Source organism: Macrobrachium rosenbergii, chromosome 51, assembly GCF_040412425.1.
Source record: "Macrobrachium rosenbergii isolate ZJJX-2024 chromosome 51, ASM4041242v1, whole genome shotgun sequence".
Lineage (NCBI taxonomy): Eukaryota > Metazoa > Arthropoda > Malacostraca > Decapoda > Palaemonidae > Macrobrachium > Macrobrachium rosenbergii.
Genome location: NC_089791.1, coordinates 66365220 through 66387655, shown reverse-complemented (window position 1 = coordinate 66387655; position 22436 = coordinate 66365220). Strand labels below are relative to the sequence as shown.

At 37.5% G+C, this 22436-nt stretch overlaps 3 protein-coding genes across 4 annotated transcripts in view; 2 read left to right on the top strand and 1 right to left on the bottom strand.

Annotated features, from left to right (window-relative positions):
- LOC136833472 (LETM1 domain-containing protein 1) overlaps positions 1–22436 on the bottom strand; it is a 414955-nt gene that overhangs the window by 322229 nt on the left and 70290 nt on the right. The gene's annotated exons all lie outside the window — the stretch shown is intronic.
- On the top strand, positions 1460–20936 carry LOC136833082 (uncharacterized). The gene is made up of 4 exons (XM_067094727.1): positions 1460–2427; positions 2547–4574; positions 6137–6283; positions 20771–20936. Exons 1-4 carry the CDS (start codon positions 1460–1462, stop codon positions 20934–20936), a joined length of 3309 nt encoding a protein of 1102 aa, XP_066950828.1.
- Positions 8577–22436, top strand: part of LOC136833468 (interferon alpha-inducible protein 27-like protein 2A) — a 39737-nt gene continuing 25877 nt past the window's right edge. The window contains exon 1 of the mRNA XM_067095664.1: positions 8577–9115. The gene's annotated coding sequence lies outside the window, so the exon portion shown is untranslated. The remainder of the gene's footprint in view (positions 9116–22436) is intronic.

Here is a 22436-nt window from a genome sequence, read left to right as displayed (position 1 = left end):
AGGAAACCACTCTCCTTTTCCGTCTGTCTCCAGCTGCATGCGCAAGAGAGCTATGGGCTCGTTAAGGTGATCTGTAGGGAGGAAATTGCCAGGTAAGAGGTGTTATCCTGTTATCCTTCGGGATCGAACTCTACCCCAGTGTGTACCTGGACAATTTGTGAAGCTCCCCTGTTAGCTGTTAGGAGGTTGAAGTGTCCTCCAGGAACTCCTGTCTACTACCATCTTGAACACTTGTCTTCTTCACTGTAGTGTAAGAATTTTGTATTAGTTAAGGACCAGCTATATCTATTATATATATATATGTATACATTGTGATGAGTTGTGGCGATTTGGATATTTGTTTCCCGTGTGAAGGTGTTGGAGTTAGTTTATAAACTTAGTTACCACGGTTAGGTAGGAGGCTTAAGGTTTTTCTTACTTTACTTTTCTTTGATCTTCCTTCCTTCTAATAGGTATAGGTTAGTTGTTAATTATTGGGCCCGTGCTGTTGTAATTTAAGTCTGTCATATATTCTTACTATGTTAGGGTTAGCTTTTTAGTAATAGGAAACCTTGTGAGAATGTTATTGGCTCCTAGCATTTTTATATATTTACCATGTGCTTTTTTTTTTTTTTTTTTGGTACATTTAATGTTAAGATGTCTTACAAGGCTGATTTAGTGTAAGTTTGCTTTTGTATTAAATATTGTTAATTTTTCTCTGGTGTTTGTCTTCACATTCCTCTTGCTCTGTGTATATTTTTACCGCCTACGATTCCTGATTAGACTAAAGTTTAAAGAACCTAAGTTACGGCTGAAGAGGTCGTAACAAAGTGGCAACCGTGACAGGATTGTACGCGGGTGTGCACAGTGTTGGAGTTTGTGGAGCAACTCTGGAGGAGTTTACAATACTTAATTTGGTTTTGTTTGTCTGACTTCCCCCTCTGTTGGTAGCTTTTGCATAATGGAAAAATTTGTTTTTGACCCGGTAGAGTTTTTGGGCTCAGCTGACTGCATTAAATATCTTGCTGTATTGAGTAAAGAGCATTTAAGGAGTTGTGCTCGTTGGTTAGATATTTCTTTTAGAAGCACGGATACCAATGCTCAGTTATTGACGGCTGTGAAAGCAATGGTAGCTCAGGGCACGGCAGAGGGTGAGAATTTGGCTAGGGATTTGGATAGTGTACCTAGGAGTGACAGTTCTGGAGATGAGAATTATGATATGGAGGTTAGTATTAATCCTGGCCTGTCTCTATTTGAGGACCCTCCTCATACTGGTGTTTTATATACCGGACCAGCTAACTTGACAGGTAAAACTAGAGTCTCTACTAATCCCTTTGTAGAGGCAGAGCCTGTAGGTGTAGAGCCAGTACAGCCTGTAGTGAATCCATAAAATGTGGAACTGAGGCTGATTTGTAAGAAGATAGAATTAATGAAAATACAATTCGAGGAGAATGAGAAGCTGAGGCGCCATGAGTGGGAAATGGCTCAACTAAACATAGAGTTGGCTAGGTTGCAAGGTAACCCTGATTTCAATAGTACTCCTGCTGGTCCTCCCCCAGATAGGTTTAACCTGGGTGCGGCCTTAAAATTAGTGCCTGTGTTTGATGAAGGAAGTGTGCCGGAATTCTTCAAGGCCTTTGAGCAGGTAGCAAATAGGTTATCTTGGCCCACTGAGATGTGGACAGTGTTAATACAATGCACGTTGGTGGGTAAGGCTATTCGTCAGTATAATTCATTGGAAGAGAGTACGGCCAGAGATTATGGTAAGGTTAAGGCGTTGATCCTCAGGGCCTATGATTTGGTCCCTGAGGCTTATCGCCTGAAGTTTCGGAACTCTGTTATGCCTGCTAATATGTCATATGTGGAGTATGCCCGTCTCAAGGAGGAGCAATTTGACGACTGGGTAAAGAGTCGCCAGGTGGTCTCCTTCTCCTCCTTGAGGGAGCTGATGCTCCTTGAGGAATTTAAAAAATCTTGCAGTAAAGAGCTCAGAGTTCACCTGGAGGAAGTTAAGGCTTACAGTTTGAGTCAAGCAGCTCAGACTGCTGATGAGTTTGTCTTGACACATAGAGTAGGGAGTAGTAGTTTTGGCTCATTGACCATCAAATCCCCACCTGTCAGGCCAAATAATAATCAATGGAGAGCTAATAACCCCTTTAGAACTAAGGTTGAAGCTAGCCAGGGGAAAAACCCGAGTGGAAGGAACACACGGGTCTTTTCCCAGAGTAATCAAAGATATAATAATGCTGAAAGAGGCAGGCAAACTTGTTTTTGGTGCCATGAACAAGGGCACTTTCAAGCTCGGTGTCCTGCTCGGAGAGGGTATCTCCAACAGAATGGAGGTGGAACCAATAATGATGTCCCCATATCTCTGATAGCTAATGCCCCCACTACTATTAATCCTGGAGGTGAAGGCCCCCAGGAACTGAAGAAAGATTTAGGAATAGTGTTGGTGGAGGTGAAACAAATCGGTCACCTACTAGCTTTTCTTTGTGACTGTATGACAAGTATATTTGGCCTGGAAGATTGGTAATAGGTGATAAAGTTTTGGAAGTAAAATTCTTAAGGGACACTGGGTCTGCTCAATCATTGGTACTGTCAAGGGTTGTGAAGGATGTTGGTGAGTATTCTGGAAATTATGTGGTCCTGGGTGGGTTCCCTGATACAGTGGTTTCTGCTCCTTTGGTGAAGGTAGAGGCAATCTTCCCGAGGTATCAAAGGGTAACGGAATTGGCGGTGGTGGAAAAGCTCCCCATCCCTGGTATTGAAGGCATATTGGGAAATGATATGTTGGACATGAGAGGTTATGAGTTATTCCCAATAGTGTCTGTAACTGCAAGTCCCATAGCAATTACTACTCGAGCTTCTGCAAAGGCTGATGCTGCCTTACAGAATGAGGATAATTTAAATTTAAGTAGTTTAGAGGTAGAGATAGAGAGACCCGGGTCTGTAGTTAGTAGTAGTAGTAGTAGTAGTAGTAGTAGTAGTAGTATTGTGAATAAGCTTTTCAAACCTGATTGTGACCGTATAAGCTTTATTGAAGCTCAGAAGACCGAATTTAGTTATGAATTAGGAGGTACTGATGATTTAACAAAACCAAGGTTCTGTGTGAGGAAAGGTTTGTTGTATAGAGTTAGTCGTCCTGTGAATCATGGCTTAAACCAAACCTCTCGGGTAGAACAGATAGTGGTACCTTCAAAATATCAAAATGATGTACTCAGTTTAGCACATGAGGATTCCTTTGCTGGCCATTTTGGAGTATGGAAAACTCATAGTAGATTGGCAAAATATTTTTGGTGGCCGGGATTGAAATCCTCAGTGAAGAAATTTGTTGGAGGTTGTGAAACGTGTCAGGTAATGGGTAAACCCAATAAACCCATTCCTAAAGCCCCTTTGCATCCAATTCCTGCAATTGGGGATCCATTTTCAGAGTTGGTTGTTGATATTGTTGGACTGTTGCCTAGAACTAAATCTGGTTTTACACATCTTCTGACTATAATGGATAGAGCATCTAGGTTTCCTGAAGCTTTTCCAATGAGAAAAATTACATCTAAGGTGGTGTTTGAAAAACTAATGGATTTTTTTTCCAGGTATGGGTTGCCTCATAAAATTCAAACAGATTGTGGTACGAATTTTACGAGCAAGGTATTTAAAGGTAAATGTGCTGAACTGGCCATTCAGCACATTACCAGTGTACCTTACCACCCAGAGAGTCAGGGTGTAGTGGAAAGGTTCCACCAAATCCTTAAATTTATTTTAAAAAAGTACTGTTATGAGCAAGGAGAGGATTGGGATAAAGGACTTCCCTTCGCTCTCTTTGCTATATGTAATCATCCTAATTCTTCCACTGGTGTTGCCCCATTTGAATTGATTTTTGGACACAAGGTACGTGGCCCTTTGGAAATCTTCCACGAGTTGTTAGAGTTTGGTCGTAAGAAAGATCTGAATGTGGTTGAGTTTGCTGAGGACCTGAGAAGTAGATTATCAGCTGCCTGGGAATTTGCCCAGAATAATTTGGTGTTGTCTCAGGCATCAATGAAAGAAAATTATAAGAAAAGTAAGGCACGTTCGTTTGAGCCTGGTGAGCTAGTTTTGGTTTTGGGTACAGACACTGACAATTTTCTGGAACCTAGGTATAAGGGGCCTTGGAAGGTACTCCGGAAACTGTCTGGTGTCAATTATGAAGTGGAAGCTCCTGGGACCAAGCGAAAGTGTCGAATATTTCATATCAACAGACTTAAAGCGTACACATTTCATAGACTTGATCCTCTAGCTATAGTATATGAGCCTGTGTCTCTGGTATTAGAAACGACGACAGACGAGCCAGCTGACTTGTATTGCCAGGTATCTTCAGATGCTCTGACAGGTAATATTCAAAATTTGGAAACTCTAGCAAAGATTCTGGAGCATCTGGAGGTTACCCAGAGGGATGATATGATGAAACTTATATCTTCTTTTTCAGATTTATTTCAGGCATCCCCAGGTAGAACGACCTTGCTCCAGCATGATGTTGATGTGGGCAGTGCTTCCCCAGTCAAGCAAAGTCCTTATCGATTAAATCCAGTAAAGCGGGATATTGTCGAGAAGGAGATAAGGTATATATTGGGGCATGGTTTGATTAGACCTTCGGTAAGTCCTTGGAGTTCACCTATTGTGCTGGTTAAGAAACCTGATGGGCAGTTCCGCATGTGTGTGGACTACCGGAAGGTAAACATATAGAGGGATGAATGAATTTGTTTGTATTTAGCATTTCCCAACGTTTTGTGTGTGTGTGTGTGAGAGAGAGAGAGAGAGAGAGAGAGAGAGAGAGAGAGAGAGAGAGAGAGAGAGAGAGAGATTGTGAGTTGTGAGTGGTTCGGTTGTTGGAGTCGTTTACGGCGCTGTCTGTCTGTGAAAATGTTAGGTAGATTTCGGTTTTGGGAGAGTCTTGGGTAGTTGAGGTCCAACCTTGAAAGTGGACGGGCAGTTTGAAAGTAATTTTGTTCTGGATACCGGTACCAAATATTGATGGTGCATGTGTCTCTTCTTTTTTGTTCATTGTTGCATGAAAGTCTGTCCTCAGTTTTGTTTTGTGGTTTTTGCGTGCTGTGATTGGCGACCGTGGACCTTTATCCATCTCCAGCAACCGAAGATCAGGGTGAGTGTTGTGTGTTTTGTGGGGTTGAATTCCGCCACATTATATTTGGCGCCCAACGTGGGGCAGCTGGTGTTGCAGCTGCAATTAAGATTGGTGGCTGGTAGTGTGACTGGAGGAAAGGATGGAAGAGGAACTGGTGAGGTTGAGAGAGGAGTTGCGGCTGGCAAGAGAGGAGAATGCATGGTTAAAGAGTGAGAATGAGAACTTGAGGCTTCAGTTGGAAGAGATGGGATCATTGGTAAAAGGAGCGAAAGAGGAAATGAAAGGGGAGATGAAAGAGTCAGAAGAGAGAATGGAAGAGAGGGTGGATAAAAAGTTGGAGGGAATGATGAAAAGTGTGGAAGAAATGGTGAAAGGTATGTTCAAGGGTGTTTTTGGAGAAGGGGCTGTTGGAGGCAGATTCTCTGGAACGTGTGAAGGGGCAAGAGAGAAAGAAAAGGAGGAAGAAGTGAATGGAAGCGTGAGTGATGAAAGTGATGTGGGAATAGGAAGTAAGAAACGAGAGAATGAGAGGCAGGGTAAGGAAAAGGGGAATAAAAAGCAAGGGAAGGAACAGAGGGAAAGTAAGGATAAGTCAGGGGAAGAAAAAGGGAAGAAGGGAAAAGGAAAGGAAACTAGTAAGAAGGGCAAGGAAGTGGGAAAGGCAGGAAAGAAGGGAGAGGGTGAAGTTAGTGGTGATAGTGAGGTGGATGGAGGTGAATGGATAAAAGTGGATAAAAAGAGGAAGAAGAAGAGTGTAATGAGTAAGATGAATGTAAGTGCGGAAGTGGACTCTTTGTATTCAGAAGAGGGTATGAAAGGACAGAGTGAAAGTAGCGAAAGTGAGAAAGAAGTGAGAAAGGCTATGTATGTGAGGGAGGTACCCCGGTGTGAAAGGTATGATGAGTATGGAAGGAGGGATGTGCATGATTTCTTTAGGGAGTATGAAAGGTTTTGTCAGGATAAGTATGGGGAGAGTAAGAGAGTGTGGGCACGAGAATCAGGAGAATATTTGACTGGGTTTTTGCTTGATATGTATAGGGTTATTATGAGTGTGGGAGATGTTGAGTATGACAAGGTGAAAGCTAGACTAGTTGAGCAAGCGAGGCATATGAAAGCAAGTGTTAAGTATAAGAGGAAGAATGAATTTGATGAGGCAAGAATGAAAGCTGGGGAAACCTTGTCACTGTATGCTTGTAGGCTGGAGACGTTGGCAAGGAAGAAGTTTGGGGATGATGGGATAGATGAATGTAAGGAGTTAGTACGGAAGTTGTTAGGGACAGTGCCAGATGGAGTTAGAGAATTTGTGAACTTGAAGCGGAAGGAGAAGAAAAGATGGACGAGTGAAAGGTTGACTTGGGGAGAAATTTTGGAAATTGTAGAAGATTATGAGCTTGACAGGGTTATAAAAGAGAGCAGAAGTGTGAGTGTAAGGGCTGGGGTAGATGAGAGAGTGCCAGAGCTTGGAAGCTTTACGGATTGCTTCATGGGTTATTGTGAAAGGATTTGGATGTCTGAATGCCCTAGTGCTTTCAAACCTTTGTATTACCGTAGGTATGTAGATGATACTTTCCTTGTATTTAAGGAATTATCACATGTTGATTTGTTTTTTGAATATTTTAATTCTCGTCACCCTAACATTTCTTGTACTTGTGAGACGGAACAGGATAATAAGTTGTCATTTTTAGATGTACAGGTATACAAAAATAGTGGCAAATTTGAGACCTCTGTTTATAGGAAAAGTACTTTTACTGGCTTGGGATTGAATTACCTCAGTTTTTCGCCAAAGTTGTATAAGATGAACTCAATACGCACTTTGATTAATAGAGCCTAACAATGTTTGTTGTGATTTTAATTTATTTCATCAAGATATGGTTTTCCTCCAGAATTCTTTTTCTGAAAACTCATATCGCATTTTTGTATTTTACAAAGTTCTGAAAAATTTTTTAAATGAAAAGTTTTGTCCCAGACCGGTGTACAGTACTGCTAGTAAAGATGTAAAGTACATTAAATTGCCTTACCTTGGTCATAGTAGCTATATGGTCCGAAAAAGTTACAAGAAATACTTAAGCATTGTTTCCCTCAAATCAGTTTCCGGTTTGTTTTCTGTAATCCTTTTACAATAAGATCACTTTTGAGAGAGAAGCCTACTCTGCCTGTGGACCTTAATTTCTGTGTCGTTTACTTGTTCACTTGTTCGCAGTGTGGTCTGCGATACGTGGGATCTAGTTCCCGCTGGCTCAGACACAGAATTTTGGAACACAGAGGTCTTTCTATTAGAACTAGGTTTCCCCTTTCCAAACCACCCTTTTCTGCCATTAGAGAACACAGTTTAGCACAGGACCATCCTTTCACTGACCTGGATTTTCGGGTACTGTCTTTTTGTTCAAATAGACTGGACCTTTTAATTTCAGAGTCGCTGACTATTAAAAGATGAAGCCGGAATTGTACAACAACTCGTCTGGTATTCAACTAGCTATCGTGTAATTTCATAGTAGGTACTCAATTAGGTCGTTAAATATTTTACTTTGTGAGTGGTAGTTTGTTTACATTTCACTTTAGTTTTATTTTCATATTTTTATGTTTGTGTTTTTAATTTTTCGTTATTTTACATCTCACCCTTTTAGTTTGTATTTACTTGTTCATTTTATATATTTCGTTAGTATTTTTGCTGAAGATTTATTATGACAATTCATTTTATTGTAATTCTATTGATTCTCATCCTTGTCGGTTTTTTCAGCCTGATGATGAAGTTTTATACCTCGAAAGCTTGTACAATAAAGAATGTTCTTCCTGGTCTTGGCAATATTATTTATCATTAAGCTATATATATATATATATATATATATATATATATATATATATATATATATATATATATATATATATATATACAGTATATATATAATGTATGGGATCTTCCCATTGGTTTTACCCGGTATGTTTCCACCCTTGTGGCATGCTTAGTACAAAGCCGTTGGGGATTACCGTAAAAACATAAACAAAAGACTGTCAATATCATAAAGATAACAACCCCAAAGAATATCATAATGACCCCAAGAAATATTAGTCCTACATAAAGACCCCTGAAAACCCTTGAGGGTTACTATCTAACAAAGATCCCATGCATGTACTGTATATGTAGGCTACTTAGCAACTTCAAAGTGCAAGGCTTATTCGATTCATTTTAGAACATTACCTTAGGGAGAGAGAAGAAACATAAAGCATTATGAAATAACTTACTAACACACAGGTTGCATAGTTTTAAAATTCACACTTCTGTAAGAGTAAATATGTGTATGAATATCAGTAGGAAAGAATGAGAGGCGAGGTCCACAAAAGAAATGCGCATTATTTTATTGGTTACACCATGACTCAAACGAGAGCTCCGTATGCAACGTGTCATCACTTGCTGGCAGCTGCAGTCGACAGACTAAGCAGCAAGGTGCCGGTTGCACAAGACACTAAATTATTTCAATTCAAACGTGGCCTTTGGTAAAAGACTTTTTCCTTAAAATTTATATTAGGTTTTACATACGATGATGAATTCTGTAGTTGCGCATTATTTTATTGGTTACACCATGACTCAAACATGAGCTCCGTATGTGACGTGTCATCCACTTGCTGCTGCAGTCGACAGACTAAGCAGCAAGGTGCCGGTTGCACAAGACACTAAATTATTTCAATTCAAATGTGGCCTTTGGTAAAAGACTTTTTCCTTAAAATTTATATTAGGTTTTACATACGATGATGAATTCTGTAGTTGTGACTGCTGTTTCTCAAAAAGGCTTAAATGAAATAAAACTGGATATCAGTGTCTGGAACATTTGTTACGTCACTAGTTCGCCTGTGCCCATCCCCAGACATTATAAATACTACGTCGTCTGTCCCGCTCGATAACAACCACATCCACCAGCCTGGGAGCAAGAAGCCAAAATATACTGAAGGCGACAGCACTCAAGAGAAACAAATTCTTTCAATTTACTGCAAGTGAAGACTCTTACTTGCTTTTGTATAAAGGTAAGGTCTTGTTATTGCATGCAAACCAGTAATTCAACGGTAAGTTATGTACTAGTTGTTGCTGCTGCTGCCCTCGCCTCAAACCCTGATACTACCCACTTCATTTAGTGTATACATTTTCTTTTGCTGTGCATCTAATCACTGGTTACATAACTGATATACGTCTCTAGCAATAAGTTTATTTACCATAAATCTGTATTTTGTTAGTTTCATGACAATGATCATCTCGGCACCAGAAACAAACGTATAAGCTCTGTGGTAATGGCTTATAAGTGACCATTATACGAAACAGCTATATAACCTACACAGTTGTGTAGAGCTCCTCCAAACTAACATTTTGAATCCCAGTACCACTAGTCGCAAACCAAAATTTACTTGCATAATGAATTTATTCAAAAACCTGAATTTTCACTCGTAAAAATCTGAAACTTTTCTAAGTCTCAACTTCATCCTAACCCCGCCTGAAAACGCTCCTGTGCGTCTGTTTGTATGTGTTCGTTGCAGACAGTGTGGCTGAAGTTCCGCCCACGCATTCAAATTATCCAATGAATGTGATTGTTTCCCGTAGGCGTCTTTTTGGAAGTCCCTCCCAGATTATCGAATTCCCTCAGTGAATCTGAATGATTTCTGATGACTAGATACTATTGGAAATATATCGCATGACTTTCTTAGCCAATTATGACTTTCTTAGCCAATTATACTTATCTAAAACATGTCGTTAGGCCTGTATCGCGCTTTCATTTGAATTTTTAGATCAACGTTAGTCTAAAGTATGGCTGTTGTAGAGGCAGCTTGTAATGGTTTTCATTATGATCAATGGCTATTCATTCGAAATCTCCATTCAAAAAGTGAACATGTTATTGAGTATTTGCAGTCTCATGGAGTTTTGAAATTGTAACCTACATTTTTTAAAAGAGCTCTTCATCAAATTACAACTTATAAGGCGAGACAGTACCGGCCTCCAACCCTCCATAGCAAATAAGGCAAAATTGTAACCAGTAAACAACCCTATGTTGCGTGGCATTATCTTATATCGGCAACTTATAAAATTTTACTCATTTTTAAAAAGTGCTCATCAAATTACGACTTATAAGGTAAGACATAACCCCCCCCCCATGGCTAATACGGCAAAATTGTAACCAGTAAACACCCATATGTTATGTGGCTTTATTTTATACTGGCAACTTACAAAATTTTACCCATTTAAAATGAGCTCTTCATCAAATTATGACTTACAAGGTAAGACAATACCACCTTCCACCTCCATGGCTAATACGGCAAAATTATAAATGGTACACACTGCTATGGTACACTACACTCGGCAAGGAAAGTGAGGATACAGTTTTCATTAGATTTCGTTCATCGAGTTTTAATTTTTTCTTACAGAAAACACATAATCTCGGTAAATTTACTCTAGAATATGAAAATACAATGCAAATTATATCATATATGTTAAATCTGCAAAACAAAAACGTTCAGATACTTAAAAACACCATGCATGTCCGAAGTAATCAGAATTTCTCAGATGACTTTGTTCATAGAGATCTAAAAGATAGTGTGTGGCTGTCTTGGTGTAGTACTGTTTATCAGAACGGCAATATTTACTCGTATTCCGTTATGAACAGGCTTATTATTGCATCATCATACGAGGTAATGATAATTTCTTTAATTTTTACACATTCATATTTGTATTTCACGGTGTTAAAAGTCAGCTGGAATTAATGGCAGTAAATGTTGTGACAGCTGGGGTAGGTTGACCAAATCTATTTAAATGTGAGGAGCACCGCCATAACTTCGGCTGGAAAACACAAGTAACTGAATGTTTCGTGACGTTGCCATAGTCTCTCTTTCTCTCTCCATTGCTAAAACATACTATACAAATATAGTAACTCTTTCTAAAAGAAAAAGTAATGAAATGAGTAGCTCTATTAAAGCTAAAACATACTATACAAATATAGTAACGCTCAAACATACTCTAAAATATAGAAAAAAAAAGAAAAAATAATGAAATGAATAGCTCTACATATAGGCCTATGCTTACACAACAGCAATTCTCTCTCTCTCTCTTCATAACATTGCATTCGTTCCTTTACTGTTCCCCACGTTTTTCATTGGACATTGCTCAAATTCAACTCTTGATATCATTATGGAAGATCGCGTTCCCGATTATGCAAGCATTCTGTTCATTGTGGTGTCATAAATTCATTTGTGAAAGGTTACTCGTTAGGTTACTTGAAAAATGTTTATTTTGCTCAGCGCTGTCGCTGCAAATTACAACTTGAACGAGCACTGTAAGGCTTACTACTGCATTTGAGTATCAACGATTTCATAACCGTAGAATATGATTGAAAGTTATAGGAGGTCAAGCAAAACACAAACGCAATAAGACTGAAGCTCCTTCCCCTTTTAAAGTTGCCAGATATCGCATTATTGAACAACTTATGTCTGAAGATTAAAAAAAAAACTATCCTAACTTTCCTTGCCGAGTGTACATGGCATTATTTTATATCAGCAACTTATAAAATTTTACCCATTTTTAAAGAGCTCTTCATCAAATTACGACTTATAAGGCAAGACATCCCCCCCCACCTCCACAGCTAGTATGGCAAAATTGTAACCTGAAAACACCACTATGTTAGAAAGCCTTGAGCAAAATGTGAACTAAAACAGTGACGTACTATCCAGTGTGGGTGTAAAACTCTTAACTCACGAAATCATGAACCATGGCTGTGTGTAACGACACTTGAACAATGTTTACATTCTGGGTAACAACACGACTCATCAGTTACACTCTTAACTCACGAAATCATGAACCATGGCTGTGTGTAATGACACTTGAACAATGTTTACATTCTGGGTAACAACACGACTCGTCAGTAACTGATGAGTCGTGTTGTTACCCAAAATGTAAACGTTGTTCAAGTGTCGTTACACACAGCCATGGTTCATGATTTCATGAGTTAAGAGTTTTACATCCACACTGGATAACGAAATAGTTATTCTGGTGTATTCTCATGCTATTTCAAAGAATTTGATGGAGATTTTTTGTCAGAAGTCCAAAATTTTTGGAGTTGTGGTTCAAAACCCCTCAGCTACAAAACTATGGGTTTCCGATGACATCTCCATCAGATTCGTTGAAAACGCATGGAAATACACCAGAAAAACTATTCTGTTATCCAGTGTGGAATATATTGGCAACTTTTCAACATTGACCACTGTGGTAATGGCTTATAAACAATTTAGTTACTGAACTACTCCTCCCCAGTGTTGGAACATCACTTTTTTCATGGGTGCATAGACTATGCGTGAACATGCGATGTAATGAAAGTATGCCATAATTCCATTAACTCCATAGGCGGATTACAGGAATGTTTCTCCAGTGGGCGACCTTAAATGCATGTATGCATGTTACATAGTCAGGGTTTAAGTATGTAGAGTGGGAGAAGGGTATGCACCTCCCTAGGCCCAGCAGGCCGGGGGTTTCTCCAGGGCAGGAACTTACTTAAACGGTTTATATTGTAAGGACAGGAGATTGAGTGACATACTGTTTACTGGTTTATTGGTAGTTCCTTACTGCCTCTAAATGTACAGAATCTGCGGAGATGTTATTGACGTGTGCGAGTGGTAAAGTAGCATCTACACACAGACAGGTGAAAACAGAGGTAAAAGATTCAGACAAACAGATGGCGATATTGATAGACATAATAAACGTGCAGTGTTAAAACATACATCAATGGAAAGGTCAGGGAATTCTACACATGGCCAATTGCATGAGATTCGAGACAGATTAATTAATACAACGCAGTAGCATAATATATGTGAAATGGCAAGATGTTTGGCATCTTCACACACAGAAACATGTACACAGTTTGATATAGAAGATTCGTTGGAACATTATGAGTACATGATTAGAATGCTTGCATGGCAGTGCAAGTAATGGTAACTGTACATACATCAAGACAACAATGGTTAGGGAGAAACAGACGGAAATATTGTATGGTTGAAGTCGCGTTCGGTCAGAGAAAGAAAACGAGATGCTCCTGTTCTATCTTGTCCAACTCCGATGGATGACGCACACACGAACACACGCATGTGTTTGGAAGAGATGGCGTCGGGCTCTTACAATATCAGAGGCCCACGCTCCCCAAAACTTAAAATATTTGAATGGATTGGTGCAAACCACACAGAGGCAGTCAATGATTTTGTATAACCTTGTATTTAGTATAGCATGACGGAAACGGTGCAAAACTTTATACATGGGATTAAAAACTGGTAAAAAAATAAATAGCTATGGACAAATACATGAGTTGACCGTCATCACTTCTTCCCTGGTTCAGACGGTAAGTTGTAAATCGACTGGCTATCACAAGTCCTATTCTTTGGGTGGAATGAATCTTTGCACTTCATTTATGGTACTTGTGTACGACTTATGTAATCATCTGTTTTTATCCTGGTTTTGCTACATACAGTATATAGATGAATCTGGAGCTGTGAAAAATATATCGGTGACATCCTAAGAAATGTAGTGTACTGCCAACAAGTATTAAAATCTAGGGAATTGTAATTTTTTCTGTCTCATGCAATATAAAATTAAATAATGTTCAAATGGACACCAACACTATATCTGGGGCAAAATTTGTTTGTGTTTTTGGGATGTATATTCTCTATCAGAGAGAGAGAGAGAGAGAGAGAGAGAGAGAGAGAGAGAGAGAGAGAGAGAGAGAGAGAGAGAGATCTACTCTACGCTTATTAAAATAGTTTAACCAGACCACTGAGCTGATTAACAGCTCTCATAAGGCTGGCCCGAAGGATTAAAATGAAATGGAGTACCAGGTCTAAGGCACAGGCTAAACACGGACTAAATGAATGAATGAATGAAATTTTAAAAATATGCAAAAAGGCGTATACTTTCACACTAGAACACATGCACACATTAAATACATTTATTCATTTCATCTGTACAATTAAAAAAAATAAATAAAACTGAGTAATGATAAAATTCAGATTTTTATTATACATTAGTTACTCAGTGGGGTTTTGTATTTTCATAAATTGATTTTTATACTTAATCAATGAATTTACATTTCCTCATGAATATTAAAATTGAGTTAACTGAAAATGTTGCAGACTCAGATAAAACTTCACCAATCAATCCAATTCCAAGTGTTGATAACCGATGTTGGTTATATTTTGGGCATTCATATAACATGTTTAACTGGTATAATCCCTTTGCATTTTGAGCAATTGGGAGCTGGTTCATGTAGACTGCTCATTAAGTGTCCCTGTGTCAGACGAGTATGACCTATTTGGAGGCGTGTTAGAATTACTTGCGCATGTCTCTCCCTTTGGTATGATGAGCTCCATTTTTTAACTCCAGCTTGTATTTGTTTCAGCTTATCGTTTTCAGGTTCTTCATTACATTTATTTAGCCTTTTGTTTATAATGGCTACTTTTATATGCGTTATATAATCGTTAATTGGGATATTTACATTAGATCATAATCATATGGGATGCTTCTTTAGCTGCTTTGTCAGCCTCTTCATTTCCTTTGGCCCATACATGGGCAGGGATCCAACATGTCTATATTTTTCTCATTATTATATAACTTATGGAGTAATAACTTTATTTCTTGTACAATGTTATTTTTTGGTTTGTAACTCTAAATGGCTTCGATGGCACTTCTAGAGTTGCTAAAAATGACAAAATGATTACAAGGGTTTTTTTTTAAATATTTTTATGGCTGATGCTATTGTGCTTAACTCAGCTGTAAATACCGAGGCATTATCAGGCAGAGGGAATTGATAAATTGATAAATTTTGTTTTGGGATACTGCAGCACATCCTACTCCATACTCTGATTTAGATCCGACCTTTTCGGCCTACATGCTCTATTGTATGTTGTCTGTGGTGTTCTGGAGTATATGAGTAAGTTTTTCATAAATATTTTAAGTGTGGACAAATTCTTATTTTATTCATAGTCCAAGGAGGAGGTAATTTTACTATTGAAGGCAATTGCACGTTTATATTCAACGACTAGAAGTCTTCTAGCTCTAAGATGGAAAGGTGGCGAGTGATTGTTTATAAATAAATACATCTCGTAATTCAAATAATTTTTTGGTTAGAGAATGGTACTCTTCATTGTTTTAAACTCTCTATGGAGGAAGAGTGGAAGTTCACCACATTTACCCTGTAAAGATGAGGTTGGTGATGATCTATAGGCTCCTGAACATATTCTAAGGCCTTCGTTGTGAACTGGGTCTAACGTTTTCAGCGTTGTGTCTGATGCCGAGCCATATATTTCGCTTCCACAGTCAATGACAGACAACACTTGCTTTATACAGTAAATTAAGGGTATGTCTATCAGCTCCCCAAGTAGTGTTTGATAGTTTTTTTTTTTTTTTTAATTAGATTCTCTTTGGCTAATTGGTTATACTATGGTTTCCGATTTTCAATTTTATTTCTTCACCTTTTTTCCACTTTATTTTTTATAAAATATTACTGCTTGAGTCCTTTGTATGGATAATTTAAAGCCTACAGATGAGACCCATTCATCTATTTTTATTATAGTTTTATTAATGATTCGCTCTGAATGTTTTAAGCGAAATGCTGAATAATATGGCAAAATCATCCATATACAAGTTACTTTTAATTCCAATAGGTAGATTATTACTGATGTCATTCACTCCTAAAGTGAACAGTGTGCCACGAAGGACGCTTCCTTGTGGAACACCATTTTCAAGTGGAAATGTACTTGACAATACATCATCAATTCTCACTTGAAAAGTGCGTTTTGTCAAAAAGTTTTATATAAACCTAGGTAAATCTCCACAGATGCTGTTTTTATGCAATGTTTTTAATATTGCATGTCTCCATGTAGTATCATATGCCTTTTCAATGTCAAAAAAGACAGCTATAGCAATTTGTTTTTGTTCAAATGCTCTTCGTATGTGGTCTTCTCATATGCCTTTTCAATGTCAAAAAAGACAGCTATAGCAATTTGTTTTTGTTCAAATGCTCTTCGTATGTGGTCTTCTAAGTTAGAGAATCCAATGTAGATGTTACATTGTGACCCGAACTGAGTGGGAGTCAAAATTTTATTTTCTCGAATGTGCCATGTTAGTCGAGCATTTACCATTTTCTCTAATAATTTGCATAAACAACTTGTTAAAGAAATTGGTCTGCAATTGTTTACATTACTGGGATCCTATCCAGGTTTAGGGATAGGAACAATTATAGCTTTACGCCATTCATCTGGAAATAAATTTCGAAGCCATAAGTGATTATAAAACTCTAATAAGTATGTCTCTGCCAAAGGTGCTAAATGGCAGAGGACTTCAAAACAAATAAAGTCACCTCCAAGGGCAGGTTTATTGCTGTTCAACAGAGCAAATTCCAACTCTTCCATTAAATTTTCTATTATATTAATCTTCTATGGTTTCCAAATTTATTATTAATTCTATGCTATTTTTCTTTGTGTGGACGTGTTCGCCTAAATTCTATAACTACCTACTTTTGTTAAGTATTCTCCTGTTACATTCCTTTTTTCTTTTGGATCAAGTATTCCTTTCCTGTCTTTTAGTATGGCATGTCTAGGTGGTTTAACATGGGTATCATTTATTTTCCTGAATTTTTCTCATATTTTTTGTATGGGAGTATTATTAGAGAGATCTGATAAATATTTCCTCCATGAAATGATTCTTCCTTGAATTACTGTTTTAAATTTTGCAGATTTTTTTATATATAGGTTTTAATGCATCAACTTCTAATAATAATGTGGTTATTTTTTTGTAAATTTTCCTCAAATATCGGTAATGTTTTATGTATTTTATTGAACTTTCTATTCAAATCATCTAATTGCCTTCCAATTTGGTGTTTTATGTTCCATGCGTTTTTGAAAAATATGTGCTGATTTCGCCATCATTTATACAGCACGTTTGAATCCATGAATTCATTTATTTTACGTCCTGCTCTATTTTAGTTTGTACAATTACAGTCCCATATTAGGTTGTGAGCATTATAATCACCTAGTATTAATTTGGTTCCTTAGTATAGTCAAGTAAATATTTAATTTTATCAGTCGTAATTTTTATTAGGTTGGTTGTATAAATTATAAATTACATAATTATCATCATTTATTTGTATTTTAATACCTGATATTTGCATGTCAGTGAAGTTTACAGGTATTTTGTCATAACATACTTTGTTATGTACATATACAGCAGTACCTAAATTTCCTTCCTCCTCTCTAGATGTAGATACCAAGTATATTTACCTATTGTTGATATTGTTTTGTTGACATGTTGTAAACATATCATCATTGGTTCATAGTCTTTTAGTAGTCGTGAGTATTTCTCCTAGGTGTAATCTGGTCTGTAGACCGTTTACGTTACATTGTATAATAGCTACTGAAATATTATGTTGCAGCAGTAGAGTTTTGCTTATTTTTGTATTATCAACTTGGATTTTTTCCAATAATTTACTCAATGCATATACAATCTTTTTCATGGGTGCTTAAATCAGTGGTTTTTTTTCTATATTTCATAAAATTTGTTATAATGTTTGTTAAACCATCTTTTGTTAAGTTTTTGTTATTACTGCAAAATTCAGAGAAACAATCATTACATCCACATATATTATCATGTATATTTCTTTTTTCATTTGTTCTTGTACCAATTACTGGAGATGGAGTAATCTCTTCTCCCTTGACATAATCGATATTACCTGTGGTATGGTTCTCTTTCATTTCTTCAGTGTTTTGGATATCTGCCTTCATGGGTCTTAACTATTATTTTAGAAGATCAAGGTATATTCTTAGTTTGTTTTTGTTCTTTTTTCATATCCTTTACCTTTGGTTTAACTGATGTTTCTCTAATTATAGTTGGTTTCTTCGTTTTGGGTGGTGTTCTCTCCAGAGGCCTTTTTTTATCTTTAATTTCCAGTCCATCACAACCCTCCTCTGTTACTTCCGTAGTAGCATCCTCCTGTGTTCCTATTTGCATTAGTATTTCAAATGAATTGGATAAAATATTATCCATCTCATCTGGACCTGTTTCTTTATTCTTTACCAATTTATTTTTTATTTCTAAAGAACTAATTTCTTCTTGAGATTTCCTTTTTTGTGCTCTGTTGCTTCTATCTATATGCGTTTTTGTTTCATTTTTGGTTCTTGAATATGTATGTTTCTTAGACGGATCTTGAATTTCTCTCACTTTTAATTCTAATTTAGTTTCTTTAACAGACATCCCAGTTCTGTTTTGTAAGATGTTTAATTCTGTATTGTAAATATAGTACATACTATACATTCTTGCACGATGGTGTTGCCCGCAGTTTATACACTTTGGCTCACTGCATTTCCATTGTGTGCCTTGTTCTTCAGATCCACAATACGCGCACACAGGTTCATTTCTACAATACTTCTGTGCATGCCCAAATTTACTACAATTTTGACACTAGTGGTTTTGGGATATATGGTCTTATTTCTCTGTTTTGGCCTAATATTTTTATTTTTTGAGGTAGATCTTGACCTTCAAATTTTATTTTTGCAATTTTTAACATTTTCTTATTTCTTTGCTTACTCGGTATATTAGCTACTTCACAATCTTGGACTCTGGGATATCTTTTTTTAAGAGAGTCCAAAAGGATACGGATTTCGATTAGTTCGTCACTGTTCTCAGGAAGCACAACAGTACCATGAACGCTATTCATAATGTCACGTTTTTTCATTTTTACATTCATATCTATTGTTATAGACATATAGTCCTTGGACTGACTCTTTGCTGTGGTTTCTATAAGCTATGTATTTTCTCTTATCTGTCTGAACGACATTTCTGCCATCGAATATCTGTTGAATAAGGAATTTTCTAATTTTAGGGATGAAATTTTCTGTTCTGTTTCTAAGCTTAGAAACCTTGACCAACTTCTACTCCTAAAGAGGGAGTCGAAGTGAGTCAAGGTTGGGTCAAGACAACATTTACTTCTTTTGGGTTTGTTTTGTACTGGAGCAAAGGGTTCCAGTGTAATTACATATGGTTCTTTTTAGATTTTTCCAAAAGTTTGACAAAAGAGGTTCCAGTGGTCTTCAACTGTGCCGAGTCACCATCAAAGGGACCAGGGGTACTCGAATCTTTATTCTCACTTATCATAAAGATTTTAGAGGGAGAACAAAAATTTAACCTGAAAACCTTAAAAAGATGTCACTCTTTCATGGAGTTTATTCTTCCATCAAGGCACAAGTGAGAACTGACTCCAGAATGTCAACGTCCCTACCCTACCCCACAGGAGATGGCAAAACATGATTAGAGTGGCCCAAGTTTAAGCCAAACCCACTTCCTAGAACTGAGAGTGTTCCAAGAATACAATCATCCCCACTCTACTGGATAGAATGTCGAGAGTCCTGTCCCTAGAACCAGACCCCCTGGCATCCGTGGTCCAGCCCTAAAGAATAGTTCCGCCCTTGAGCTATCAATCTGATATCTCTCAGGTCCGAACACTATCGGGCAGGTGATGGTTCTACCACAGTTCCCACCTATGATATCTGTTCCTATTTATCAGATCCTATAAATTTTACAAAAAGTGGAAAATTCCACAAAACTAGTCCAAAGAAATATATAATAATGAGACTCTTGGACTCAAAACCAGAGAACAAATTCCTGGGGTTCAAGAGCCCCCTCACCACGTAAAGGTGGTCCCATATCAAGGGGGAGAGATCTACTCTAGTCACAAAAATATTAATTTACGAACAGTGTGCACGAGAGTACAAAAAAATACAAATTCATTTTTTACTCACACTAAGCATGTGTGCTAACGTGCATGTAGTTTAAAATAACATGAAAAATGTATGATCAAAAACTCACCATATTAGACTTCAGTACAGGGCACTAATTCCAAAGTAAACTTACAACCCTAAGAGAACAACCCTTGAAACAACAGACTGGAACGTCCCACAACCTCTCAACCAAACCGCCATGCTCTCTCCCCTCTCGCCAGCCACTCATTCCTCACCTTTATAAACCTTTATAAAACCCGAAAAAAATTTTTCTTATATTTATGCCCTTGGGTTGATGCTGGATGGCTCTGCTCATCTCACTTGCTCTGCCAAGGTCTGCAGACCAGGTGTGTGTTAGACAGTTCTGAAGAACATACTTGTCAGTGCCTGTCTGCCAGAACTTTTCAAGTTTTTCCTATTCTTGTCTGCTAAGGGCCATCAACTCCAAAACTTCTCTTTGAATTGAAGACAGCTCTACAGTTGGTTACTAGGTACCTACCTGAATGTTGTCTGCCCCAGGAAGGACTCTTCTTACTCCTTCTAAGATAAAGCAAAAGGATGGAAGTTGGATTGCATGGTCAATTATCAGACAAGTACCTGGGTGTGCTCATAACCATAGCAAACTCTGGGCAGTATTAGACCCGATCTTTGTCCTTGGAGGAACGATCAGTTTTGTTTTGGAGGGTTTACTTGGCCACTTGTCATCTCACGGGATTAGAGTCCTGCTCTCTCTCTCTCGTCAATGATGCTGAGGCACCATGTTCAACTCCTCACAGTCTCCCTTTTAGGATGCAAGTCATAGAAGTACTAGTAAAGCGATGGGATGACAGGAATTCTTTTATGGAGGAGCTGTATGAGCTTTCTCTCCTCCTGAAATACACTGGTTTTCAGATGCATCAAAGGAGGGTTAGAACGCTCTTCAGGATTGTTCATGGGAGTCCTTCCAGCCACAGGACACCTCATTTACAGGTCGACATTCAAGGCATGTCTGACAAGTGGCTTCCCTGAAAGTTTCCAAGAATATTTGGGAGGTTACTTGGCAGTGCTTTTGTTATAGCAGAGCTGCAGGGGTTCCATCCCTTTGCTGCTTTGCTCTTGCTTTGCATGATGGCATTTGCAGATGCTGGAGTGGATGGTTCACCACACTGATGGGTTGTCTGTTCGGGGGGGGCGGGCAGACTGGCAGGAAAGCGCAGTGGTCAGAATTTGCTGCTATGGCGTAGTCGTTACTCCCTTGAATGGCAAAAGTTCCTGTTTGGGCTGGATTTTTTCCCGCTAAGCTTGATCTCAAGGTTACCATGCTGAATAGGACATGACAGTATTCTGTTCCCTTGTCCCATTCCTCAGGAGTAATAACTGAAGAGTAATAATTGAAGTTATATTCCATCATTCCGAAAATGATCTACATTCTATGCTCTCACCATTCAACTTGTATCTTCTAGTCAAGTAAGCGACACTGTTGATTGTTTGTGTTTTCAAAGTAACCCTGGCTACTTCTTATGGCCAACAGTCAAATAGCACCCATGGCTGTTGACTTGTGAATGGAGGTGTCCCTCCAGTCAGTGCCAGTTCATTTCATTCTCTCGTGTATATGAATATATGTGTGTGTATATATATATATATATATATATATATATATATATATATATATATATATATATATATATATATATATATATGTATATATGTGTATGTATATATGTATATATATATATATATATATATATATATATATATATATATATATATATATATATATATATATATATATATATATATATATATATATATATATTGTCATATGATCAAACACCTGGTTATTACACAAATATAGTAATAAGACCCAAAAGTTACCTATATAGACACTAAACCTCATAACAAAAATATAAGACTGATACTCTATATATCCCATAAAACTATTATTGAGAAAATCAATCTAACTTAATCAAGGGTGATAACAACTAATAAGCTGTAAACAGACTAGTGGAAAATTATTAACAAACAATAACGGTTTCCTTTTATTCTATTTCGCCTAGATAAGTCTCAAACAAACAGATATATCACTTAAAACATTAATTTCTCTAATCACTGGTGGTCAAAATGAAACACTGTGCTTTTAAAACTTTAAGGGATCGGCCGCCTAAAAACCCAATAATCTTTAAAAATTCGATTTGCTGAAAAAATTCCTTCATAGGGTTCAAGAATGTTTCAAAATATTATGCTAATTTGCCGTATTTCTCTAGTTATGGCTAAAATGTAAAACTATATACCCATAAAACACCAGTAGCGCAAATGATTTAGTCTGGTATAGTTTTTGATATATATTACGAAAACTTCCTTTGAAATGAAATGTATATGTCAATAATATCCTACTTATCACACCTTTTTAGTTATTCCTAGCCATGAAAATCAAACCATGACGCCTAACCTTAAACTTCCAAGCTAGAAGGACACGTTTTTCATGCTCGCTATTGACTGAACTCTGTATTTTCTGACCGTGCCTAAAAGGTCCAAGAGTTCACTTCATGCTAGAATAAAAACCAAGTGGAAAAGTCCA